The sequence below is a fragment of the Xenopus laevis genome, chromosome 3L (assembly GCF_017654675.1).
Source record: "Xenopus laevis strain J_2021 chromosome 3L, Xenopus_laevis_v10.1, whole genome shotgun sequence".
Lineage (NCBI taxonomy): Eukaryota > Metazoa > Chordata > Amphibia > Anura > Pipidae > Xenopus > Xenopus laevis.
Window position 1 is genome coordinate 69,808,103 of NC_054375.1, and position 12,875 is coordinate 69,820,977.

The 12,875-nt window shown below is 35.4% G+C and overlaps 1 protein-coding gene across 3 annotated transcripts in view; it reads right to left on the bottom strand.

The window, feature by feature from the left end:
- Window positions 1-305: 305 nt before the first annotated feature.
- LOC108711111 (monocarboxylate transporter 2) overlaps window positions 306-12,875 on the bottom strand; it is a 34,223-nt gene continuing 21,653 nt past the window's right edge. For all 3 annotated transcript variants that reach the window (XM_018252508.2, XM_041586381.1, XM_041586382.1), the window contains exons 3-5: window positions 6,022-6,165; window positions 4,067-4,867; window positions 306-1,741 (exon numbers count right to left, since the gene is read on the bottom strand). In XM_018252508.2, the coding sequence (XP_018107997.1) occupies window positions 1,473-1,741; window positions 4,067-4,867; window positions 6,022-6,165 (1,214 nt within the window). In that variant the 3' untranslated portion in view covers window positions 306-1,472. The remainder of the gene's footprint in view (window positions 1,742-4,066; window positions 4,868-6,021; window positions 6,166-12,875) is intronic.

Below are 12,875 nucleotides of genomic sequence, written 5' to 3' on the forward strand. Positions count from 1 at the left end.
AGGATTTTAATCGTTCGATCGAACGATTTTCGTTCGAATCGAACGAAAATCGTTCGATTTTAGCGATCGAATGGTCGAATGGGCGACCGATTTTGACGCGAACGCCTATTGGCGAACGTCGCGCGACGTTCGCGAACTTGCGGCGGACGCGAACAGTCGAAGTTCGCGCGAACTAGTTCGCCGGCGAACAGTTCGCTACATCCCTACCTGCCATATCTATAAGCTACCAACTAAGACGTAGCAGGTAAAGCAGGATACTCTTGATGTTGAATAAATATAAAAAACTGGAAACACATATGCCAAAGTTCACAAAATATCTTCTTTGTTAGTGTAATACAGGAGCATATAAAAGCTGCAGTGTATAAGATCAGTGCACAGGGAGATTCTGCCTTATTTTTTCCTTGATCAAAGACACAAGAATAACATTGTTTGTCAGCACAGAGCTTTCTCATGCCCTAATTTGCAAAAAAGCATGCATTATAATAAACATTAATAAAATCCATAAAGAAAGGCTTCTATGGCCATTATTTGAAAGTAGACGGGATTATTAATGTATACTGGCTGTGTAGAATACAATTTGGAAAAAAAGTTTAGAAAAAGTATACCTGTCCTAGTGCTGCTCCTGGATTCACCCAATGCATAAATTCTGCAATAAAATCAATAAGTTTGCAAGCAGTGCTTTGAAGAAAGGGGCAGAAGCCCTTGAAACGTTTGTATGCTGTTCCACAAAAGCCCCTAAGCCAATGAGCTACAGCAATTGTTGCACAACAGAATTGCGTGTTTTTATTTCTTTTTCCCCATCCCCCACCCCATTTATGTATCTGATACTATGCTAGTTAATGGTTTTCCATAGAAAGATCTAAATATGGACACAAACACAACCTGCATACTTGTTCTTAACTCCCAGAGAAAGACATGTAAAACATTGTGTAGTTATTCTTGTGTTCTGTAGCGTGGATAGAATACATGAAAAATTTATTGCAATATAAATTTTCAACCAAAATTCAGTTGTGTGTGACTGGTGAAAATCCCTGGTGAAACAGAATCTATTTTGCTATGATGCAAGGTGTTCTTTCAACATCTTGCCATTTCTAAAACTCTCACTGAACATTATATTTGTCCTGTATATTGAATACAACCATATTTCTGCCCTGGAAATGGAAATAAAAATGATAAATGCTATTTCCATATTTAGTGCAAATATATATACACAGTTTATATGTATTTAAAACTAATATAAGTTAAAATAGAGTCCGGAAAATACCTGTTTTTCATACATTAAAAATGTATAGGGCACATTCTCAATTTCTTTGATTTTAGAGCAATAAGATGCACATTCCCTTCATTTCCTGGTTATCCTGATTATGGATATCTTGTTTGCCCATAAAGTCATTAATTATCATTGTATTCCAACCATGTAATACTTTAAATACTACAATACCAAAATTCAGCTTTAATAAATATGTTTGATATTATATACTAGTCTCTCTCTCAGACTGATTTGCATCCACCTTATTTGACTTTGTAGCAACATCTATAGTTTCAGGGCTGTTGAGTGGTTCGGTCTCTTTCAGGTCAGTTTTTTCATCTATATTCTTTGCACTTGTTTCCATTTTTTCCTTTGCCAGCATTCTGTAATTAATGGCATTTCCAATAAATAGCCAAATACTTGCTACAATCACAATCACTCCACAGGCAAAGTACATGTATTTATAGTCTCCAGTTACATCCACTAAAAAACCTGAAAAAAAAAAAAAGAAACGTTATGTATAGAAATCCATTATGTAGAAACAAATGATACTAGTTCAATACATTTAGGGGGTTATTTACTAAGCTCCGAATACCCGAAATTGGACTTTTAAAAAAATCACAAATTTTTCGGAATTTATTAAACCCAGAGGGCTAAAAAGCCCGAATATAAAAATAAGGCATCTCAAACCTGTCGAGGTTGCGTAAAAGGCAATGGCACCAGTCTCATCAATTTTTGGTTGCGTCAGCGATTTCGGGCAATTTCACAATGTTTTCGGAGCTCTCGGGTGAAAACTACAAAAAATTCAGAGATTTCGGGGAAAATTCACGAAAAATCGTGAAAATCTGAGCTTTTCCCGCAAAGCAAATTTTCGGGAAAATGTAATAATAAATAAGCGTTAAAACCCTGAGCGGGTTAGATTGGAGTTTGTAGCAGCCGATATTGATATAAATTCAGACCTTGATAAATAACCCCCTAAGTCACACATGATTAAAATGATTAAAGAAGAATGATTTTTCTCAACAGATGGAGCTTTATTTGTAAAACCAAGTTGCAAAATCGGTCAACTTTTGCGGGGTTTGGCAGTTTTTCCAAGTTTGCCTTTTTAGAAAACCTAAGTTGACTTACAAGTTGACAACACTATTAACAGGGTGCCATTTTTCTTATCTTTTGAAAATTAAAAAGCAAGCCTCATGAAACTAACTGAAATTCAGTGGGCAGGAACAGTGTTCAAATTATGCATCATGGTTGACCAGCAGCTTTATGGAAATCATTGAGTATGGTCAGAATTTGTGTGCATACTTCATGGAGGAACTAATACTATATTCTCTTTCAGTATATGTGCATACAGTATGTATTTATTTACACTCGAACTTTAAAATGTACTTTTTTATATTAATCCAGCATTCTATATATGATTGTTTTGCCATCAATACTGATTCACTCAACTTAGTTACCATAAAGTACATGCTGCTGTGTTTTACAGAAAAAAAAACAAATCATTTTTAAAAGTTAGAATTATTTGCTTAAAATAGACTGGGAGATGGCATTCCAAAATGTGAAACTTTCTGAATAATGGGTTTCCAGATAAGGGCTCCCATACCTATATTTTCTTACTGTCTAAAAGGCATCCAATAATTCCTTTAACTAATCTAGTAATAATAAATAATCTATAATAATAACGTATCTGCCATTAACACTGAATTTCAGCTATTTAAAAGTATAAATGAATGTGTGTATTTGTGACATCTGTCTTATTGGATAGGTTACCTCATTATCTCCTTGCCAGTAGATAAAACAAGAGTTGCCATTAAGAGGCCTGAGATAGATTACAAAATTTATACATCCATCTTGCAATCTTTCAAAACACTTTTGTATTGTGTGAGATGCCTGTTGTGATACCCTGAAGGCATGCAGCATGCATTTCTACATTTCCACAAAAAAACTGAACATGCTCTTTGCAGATTTTTTTGTATTTTAAAGGGTTTGAACAGCTCAAGGCTGAAAATAAATTTTTAATGTTGGTAGTTAAGACAAAAAGAAAGTGTAATCCCAAAGAAGCCATTCTTGGCAGCCCACAGCTAATCCAGTAGATTCCACTACAAATACATTACAGTCAAAGCTTTGTAATTTACCATCACTGCAATCTTTCAACATTATGACATTCATACTTGGTTTTCCAGTGTCTTCTCCTAATACTGACACATGTCTGGAGAGTATTAAAAGTGTTAAATGTAAATATTGAAAAATACACACAAAGAAAAATAAATCCCTATATGTATCTCTTTATTCATCTATCCATGTTATTCACCTAGCTCAAACTTGTAAAAGGAGCTTGAACTTTACACCAGCTATTGACCAGACATTGAGAACAGGAATTCCTTTGCCCATTGTGCCAATACATGCAGTTTTTTACCCCACTGAAATGGGAGAATGAAAGTAAATACCCATGCCAGAGATGGCCATTTTTTTCAGTGCTACTAGCACTCATTCTAGCAAGATTCATTTACTAACTTGCATGGAATTTGCATCTTAGGTGCAATATTTAAGGAGAATTTTGACTTCAAAAGCCAAATCACAGTTTATAGAAAAAGAGGGAAACTGTCGAGATGTATTTTAAGCTGCCAACCACTTCCATTCTAAATACTGTCATGGGAAATGTTTCTGTTCTCAAGTTGCTTTTTGATGCTTCCATTTTTTCTCAGGAGAACAAGATCACATTTTTCATATACATGTGATGGAAAAGCACCAGTTAAAAACACTTGTCTTAATATACTGCATACATAAACTTGGTTTTACATTTACATAAATTCTTACCTCCTAATGGAGGTCCAATCAAAACTGGACAACATTCCACAATTGTTGTAAGTCCAACAGCGCTGGAAAATCTTGCAGCTCCTACAATATCCATTAGTGTCTCAAACAGGACACTGCTCACCATTCCGAATGCGAATCCAAAAAACACAGCATAAATCACTAGGCCTGTATAATCATTGGCCAATGGACATAATATATGGCAGATTCCATTATACAAAATCGCAAAGCTGAAAAAATATTGAATTCTGGGACGTATAAATTTAGTGTTTGCAACCATTCCCATTGTTGGTCTAGCAACCATATCTACAAAAGCTAGGATAGATAGCAAAAAAGCAGATGAATACTGATCAATACCCATATGCTTTGCATAGGGTGCAAGAAAAACAATAGGTGCAAAAAAGCCAATAAACATGATAACATTTCCAGATAAATAAATTAAAAACCCTCTATGCTTAAAAAGTGATAAATCTAAGTATTTGTTAATGTTTTGGCAAACAGATTCTTTCTTCTTGTGGTTTTCATCATCCTTTGGTGCTTTTTCAACATCTTTTTGTATAGGCTTTGGTCCAATGGGCCTCATGAGGGAGCCAGCCACGCAGCAGTTTAACAGAAGACCTCCTAAGATTAGAAAGCTACCCCGCCATCCAAATTTATTGAAAAGAAACTGATTCAGTGGAGCCAAAGTGCTTAAAAAAACTGGACTCCCAGCCATGGCCAGTCCATTTGCAATAGGGCGCTTTTTGAAAAAATACTTTCCGATAATTGTTAAAGACGGCTGAAGATTAAATGCTAATCCAAAACCTGTTGGTAAAATGATAAAATATATCTTAGTTGGAATTTTTTATGGAACAAAAACATAATATCATAGTTTCCTGATATGTATAGCATAAAAAAATACTTTAGGACATGCCTCTTCTCCTCCCAGCTCTATGCCTACCAGTGACCAACCCGTTGACACCGTTCTGACTGTTCTGCCAGATTAGGGAACATTAAGAGGTATATACTATATAATATTCCTTTTCTTGAAAACAAATGTTTTGTTGTTGAAAAATATAAGTAGCTTCATCCACAGATGTATCCATAGAAATGAAACAGTGGCCCCAGTTATCATTAAACAGGGTGCCTTAACTTGTTTACTTAGCACAAAGAGTCATTCACAGCCTCTATACCAACATGTATGAGACTGCAATTTTATTTTATTCAAATGTAGTTGTTTTATCTGATGTAGCATTTTATAGAAACAAATGTGTGTGCTTAACTGTGAAGGATTCCATACAAACTGTCAGTGGTAAATTCTTCTGCAAGTTATAAAACAAGCAATACCTCTAAAGAGCTACTCACATGGATTATTTCGCAGTAAGACCAAAGTAGTAGTTACCACTAAAAGGTTATCAGATTATTTATTGTTTTGTTTGAGTGGCAGCATAACAGTAAAACCATTTGTTCAAGGAACAAAACCTTCCTGAAAGCTTTTTTTTTATCAAATAGCCCAAACCGGCCCTAGGTTTCTATGATTTATAGTGAACAAATGTTCCAATAATAGGGCAAAGAGCATACAACAGATGTATTTTGTTTTATTGGACTGTATTTTAAAATAACAATAATCACAATATATTTCTCTAGATCTCAATGATATGATTTTATGGAGCTGACACAATCACTTTTTTAAGTGCTGTCTTTTTAACTGCTCTCTCTCTCTCTCTCTCTCTCTCTCTCTCTCTCTCTCCATAACAAGGGGGCTATACACGTTGTTCCAAATATTTAGAATCCTGTACTTCCTATGTATCTTTTTTGTCACAAATGAAATGTGCTCTTTCCCAACAGTTTACTTCTGTTCTCTTAAGACCTACAAAAGGTGCATCATAAAACTCAGATATTCTCCTTCATATAGTAATGGCTTACTTGTCTTTTGCTTTATGTGCAAAACAGCATTATAGAAATATGATGGCACTTACCACCAATAACACCAATGCAGATGTACAGCTGAATGACACTGTTGCAGAAAGAAGCAGAAATCATTGCTAAAGAGCATAGGACACCTCCTCCTATTACCACAGGACGACTTCCATATTTGTTTACCAGAATGCTGCTGATTGGACCTAAATAAGAATTAAAGCATTAAAGCATTAATCAATCACATTTAAAAGTAAATATGAGTTTGCCTTCTATGTGCTACTAAATGGCAACAAACTTTATGGCTCTTTTTTCATTACTACCCTATAATGCCATTACTGTAAACCGGGTCACCTTTAATTTCCTGTTAGCATTTTTAAATCCTGTGTGCAGATATCCATTAAGTCTTTAGCCCTTTTTACAAACTGCATAGGAAAAATGTCTATGGAGGGGTTCAGTCATGCTCAGGAAAAAGCAATTTCTCATAATTTAGATAAATTAAGATGATTTTTGAGTAGAAAATAATATAAAGTTACCCTGGACACTATATTGTTAGTTCAGACTAAGTTAAGTGCAGCCTAATCTTGAAATTTTCTATTCAATATACCACTTTTTCAAAAGTCCAAATACATGACTGGCTTATATTAAAAGAGACTGCGTTGCCAATGAGAGTCTGTGTTAAAGGGATACTGTCATGGGAAAAAATTTTTTTCCAAAATGAATCCGTTAATAGTGTTGCTCCAGCAGAATTCTGCACTAAAATCCATTTCTCAAAAGAGCAAACAGATTTTTTTATATTCAATTTTGAAATCTGACATGGGGCTAGACATTTTGTCAGTTTCCCTGCTGCCCCAAGTCATGTGACTTGTGCTCTGATAAACTTCAATCACTCTTTACTGCTGAACTGCAAGTTGGAGTGATATCAACCCCCTCCCCTTTTCCCCCCAGCAGCCAAACAAAAGAACAATGGGAAGGTAACCAGATAACCGCTCCCTAACACAAGATAACAGCTGCCTGGTAGATCTAAGAACAACACTCAATAGTAAAAACCCATGTCCCACTGAGACACATTGAGAAGGAAAAATAGCAGCCTGCCAGAAAGCATTTCTCTCCTAAAGTGCAGGCACAAGTCACAGGACTGGGGGCAGCTGGGAAATTGTCTAGCCCCATGTCAGATTTTAAAATTGAATATAAAAAAATCTTCATTTTGAAAAAAATCTTCATTTTGAAAAAAAAATGTTTTCCCATGACAGTATCCCTTTAAGGTAATTTACACTGTGAGTGTTGTTGGGAGATGCTATGCCGTGAATGATTCAGAATTGTATGGAACAGCATGTAAAATGCACTGTGGCTATTACAAATGCAAGATGAAATAATAGCATGCTATGATAACTGTTGCAGAAAACTTGTACAAGGTATCTATTGTCCACAGATTGAGTTGACCAGTCATATAGCCAGACTGATGAGATGATGTCTGTATCAGCCTATATACTTCTGAAATATTTTTAAAAAATTGCCACAGAATAATTAACCTTGGGTGTCTCTGTGCTCCCTACATACTGGCACAAATCATGACTGCAGATTAACCAACAAAGTAATATATTGTGAATTATTTGCGGCACTTGTTGAATGGAGTCTTTATAGAATATCTGAGCTCCAATGATTTGCCATTCAGTGTTGTTATCTCTACATAAAGCAAGTTTAACACAATAGGATAACATCAGGGAAATTTGCAGACAAAGAGCAATTTACAAATCTTTATTCTACACAACTGAAATGAACAATACATTTGTCATCAGAAGTACACTCAATGTCTGAATATAAATTTATATTTTATAAACTGGATGGTACTGGAGAGCAGTTAAAAGGGTATTCACCTGATGTCTTTAACAAAGCTATTCCATTTCAAATATGAACAAAATCTCATGTTTTTCAGTCTGAGGTTTGCAGACAGAACATGAGCTACACAACAATGCTTTGGTTTATATAGAATAGAATGATCAAAAATCAGTTACTTCACTCTTTACCCAGCAATCTCTGGACTATTGGTGGAGATTCTTAAAACTAAAATATAATAAATATAAATACATTTTGGATTTGTATTGGTGCCATTTTTTGGTACAGAGGACACCACCTTTACTTATCTAGCTCAGATATGATCCTCCTCCTTGCAACTTTGGGTAGAGCGGTGAGCCATTGGTGTAGGATGGACAAACGGTTGACCACACTAATCACACACATAAATAGCTCTTTTAATAATAACAGTAGTTAATGGTTTATTTTCTGGGTGACAAATGTCTCTTTAATGGCCTTCCCTTTAGATCTAGATGTCTAGCTAACAGGCGCAGGCCTGGATTTGTGACAACGGCAAAACGGCCTGGGCCTAGGGCAGCAAGACTGTCATGTCATGTCAACCAGCCACATTCTGAGAAGTGCTAATCACCAATGCTACAGCGCATGCACGCAGGGGATGTAGGGGATTGCACGTTAAGGTGGCGGTCACTAGGACCCTGCTGCCTAGCCGCACCCAAAATTGAAATCCAGGCCTGAACAGGTGTGCTTGAAGATTCTACCATCCAATCTGTTTTTTAAACCAAATCCCTAATACCTAATACCTAATACATTAAGGGTTTTTGCATTCTTTTGTTTCTTTTGTCTTGTCCTTTTAGGATTAGGACTCACATTTTATTTATTTTATGTATTTTTAATAAATGCATTTATGGGCACTTAGGGCTGTCCAACTTGTAGTCCAGAGGATGAACATGGTACTCGAATGTTTTTATATCTCCCAGTCTTCTCAAGGGCATCAGAGTACTTTGTATGACATAATTGCTGTAATATAATCCAGCCTTTCGAGTCTGCAAACATGTCGTGCTGTATTAAGTATCCAGCCTCTTACATGGCATAAGGACTGCACTGTTCTACTTTGCATTTTTCTAAATATTCAGTCTAATGCAAGTAGTTGCAATTTTCGTAAAAGCTACCATTTTGCTTTGTATCTTTAATATGATAAAGTCATTAAACCTAATTTTTGTGTGCTGAAGTGATGATACATTTAGCATCAAATTATGGTTTTACGTAAGCAAGCTGTATTCTGTCTAAACAATGTTTTTGTTCTTTGCAAGTGACTTTGTTTATACTTTATAGAATGGGCTTGAAAATTAAAGGAACCAGTTTAAATAGTTATCAAGATAAATGAAGATGGAATTAGTGATTAAAAAAATGTTTTACATAAGGGGAAAATTCATACTGCCTTTTATGTTTTGAGGATCTCAGCCAACATTTGAAATGCTCTTTAAATGGCATGGGATTATATAGGTCATTGTGCCATTTAGGGGCACATTTACTTAGCTCGAGTGAAGGATTCGAATGAAAAAACTTTTTTTGGGTACTTCGACCATCGAATTGGCTACTTTGACCTACGACTACGACTTCGACTTCGAATTGAACGATTCAAACTAAAAATCGTTTCACTATTCGACCATTCGATAGTCGAAGTACTGTCTATTTAAAAAAAACTTTGACTACCTACTTCGGCACTTTAAACCTATCGAGCATCAATGTTAGCCTATGGGGACCTTCCCCGTAGGTTTTCTAAGCTTTTTTTGATCGAAGGAACAATTTTTCGATCAAATTAAATGCGGTAAATCCTTCGACTTCGATATTCGAAGTCGAAGGATTTTACTTGATGGACGAATATCGAGGGTTAATTAATATGCCCCTAGGTGTCAGTGTGTGTTTTAAACATAGTATTTATTAACAGTTACAATGTGCTGAACCTGTTTTCTGGAATCCACCCAGCTCCATATGGACAACCAGATGGTTTACTGTAATTTTATATAATGAATTCTCAATATGAAATAAATGATTGACATAATTATCATTATTTTACATATTTGTTGGATAACTTTTGTTAAGTTATTTATATCCGAGAAGAGCTAAATTGATGCAGGGAATTAGCAGCAGTCACCCAAGTCCCATCATTACTGCAACTAATGAGAAAGGGCAAAAAAACCTATTTACTCAGCTCTTTCTATAAGTAGAATAATTTACAGCACAGCTGTCATACAGGTTCAATTCATCTGCTTGTGTAGCAATGGTGGAAATTGACAAAAGGCTATATGGCACAGGTTAGATAGTGGATAGCAGATAATACCATTATGTTCTAAAGAGCTTATCTGATATCTGCTGTGTAACCTGAGCCCTTTTCTCCTGTGAATGGTGCCCCCATTGCTGCACAGCAGCTAATTTATATCAACAATAGTAGTGTTTCTGAAGCAAACACAGCAATTTTACTAGTACATGTATAGGATCCCTTATCCGGAAACCTGTTATCCAGAAAGCTCCGAATTACGGAATGGCAGTCTCCCATAGACTCCATTTTATCCAAATAAAATTTTTAAAAATGATTTCCTTTTTCTTTGTAATAATAAGACAGTAGCTTGTACTTGATCCCAACTAAGATATAATTAATCCTTTTTGGAAGCAAAACCAGCCTATTGGTTTTATTTAATGTTTAAATTAATTTCTAGTAGAGTTAAGGCATGAAGACCCAAATTACGGAAAGATCTGTTATCTGGAAAACCCCAGGTCCTGAGCATTCTGGATAACAGGTCCCATACCTGTATATGGCAAAACTGCATTATATTTTAATTATTTTAAACACTTTCTTTTTTCTAATGGTCCTTTAACACATTAATATTCTATTTTGCATTAAGTTGTGCTAAATATGGCAAAAGTTTTTAAAAATGGCAAACTGCACTGTTCAAAAAGCGTTTACAAAGGTAAGCATATGCTACAAGTAAATAAACTTTACATTCATGGGAATTGGTTTAAATTCACTTATATCTTTTTTTTCTAAGCAGTGAACTGTATCTCCTTCAAATGTATGAATTACTTTGGCAGATAAAACTAATTTGCACCTGTGGGCAGAAAAGAAAAAAAAACAGAAATTCCATGCCCTTAATAGCACTTGTGTTATTGCTGAAAAATGCAGCCGTGATAATGCAAGTGTACTGATATATACGATTACAGTGCATTTCAATGGCAAGGTATGTCTGCCATTTTGTTCCATGCCTATAAATATGATTTTGCACAGGCAACAAGACGTACCATATATGCCTTTACCCTAATGTTTTCTCCTTGGTTCTTGGCACTTTTAAAAGGCAGATGAACTGTTGCTAGTTCAATACCACATATAAAGAGGCAACCTTTATCTATTCTATTTGAAATATGGGTAGCACTAAGGTGAATGGTGGGACTCCTGAACAAACTCTGCTCCAGGGTCATAAAATTACAATAAAAAATAGACTTTTTGTACAGGTATAGGATCTGTTATCCAGAATGCTCGGGACCTGATGGTTTCCAGATAAGGGATCTTTCCGTAATTTGGAACCTGGGGGCCAATTCACTAAGGGTCGAATATCGAGGGTTAATTAACCCACGATACTCGACTAGGAATTGAAATCCTTCGACTTTGTCTGTTATTCACCATTTATTCCCATAAAGCACTGTGTATCTTGACAGCGCTATATAAATAAATGATGATGATGATGATGATGACATCGAAGTCGAAGGATTTAGTGCAGATAGTTAGATCGAACGATCGAAGGATAATTCCTTCGATCGAACGATAAAATCCTTCGAATCGAACGATTTTAATCCAACGATCGAAGGAATATCCTTTGATCAAAAAAAGTTAGCCAAGTCTATGGGGACCTTCCCCATAGGCTAACATTGACTTCGGTAGCTTTTAGATGGCGAACTAGGGGGTCGAAGTTTCTTTAAAGAGACAGTACATCGACTATCGAATGGTCGAATAGTCGAACGATTTTTAGTTCGAATCCTTCGATTCGAAGTCGTAGTCGAAGGTCGAAGTAGCCCAAAAAAAACTTCGAAATTCGACATTTTTTACCTTCGAATCCTTCACTCGAAGTTAGTGAATCGGCCCCTTAATGTCTTAAGTCTACTAGAAAATCATGCAAACATTAAATAAACCCAATAGACTGTTTTTGCCTCCAATAAGGATTAATTATATCTTAGTTGGGATCAAGTACAAGCTACTGTTTTATTATTACAAAGAAAAAGGAAATCATTTTTAATAATTTGGATTATTTCATTACAATGGAGTCTATGGGAGACAGCCGTTCGGAACTTTCTGGATAACGGGTTTCGGGATAACGAATCCCATACCTGTATATGCCTTTCACCATATTTTTCATCCATTTTTATCAAAATATTATTCCAAGCAGAGGAAGTATTGATTTCTGAGGCTGGGTGTAGCTTAGCAGCAGCACTAATGTAGGCATTCCAATTCCCAATTCCCTTTAAAGATTTTAAATGATTTGGCTACACCAAATATATATTTTATATATATTTTTATTGCACGTGTGCTGTCAAATGATCAGTATGCTTGATATTAGATTGAAAGCAAATGACGGTTTCAACCTACACATTGACCTTTAGCACAAAAAAAGTTGCAAAACAACGGACAACAAAGCTTGGAATTAAAACTGTTATCTGGTTGCTAGGGATTAATTACCCAATCAACCAGTTAAGTCATTTTGAGGTCCGAATGGAAGAAAAATGTAAAGGGCCTCCAAAAAAGAAAGAAAATAATTACAAAAAAAGAACAGCAACTATAATAGTAAAGCTGCACAGTTGATTTGGTTTTCTGAGGTCAGTGAACATGACAACCAGATAACATGCTTATTTACAAGCTGTAAGAAGCAGAATAGTATGGCTAATAAAAAACACAAAATTTCCATTTAATATGAAGTCATATGTCCAGTGTGAATTTTTCTGAAGATATCAAGATTTACATTAAGTACAGGCATGGGATCTAATATAGAGAAACTTTGTTATCCATTATCAGTTTTGCATGTGTAAATGTCCCTCGTTTGTAACAGTTTTCATA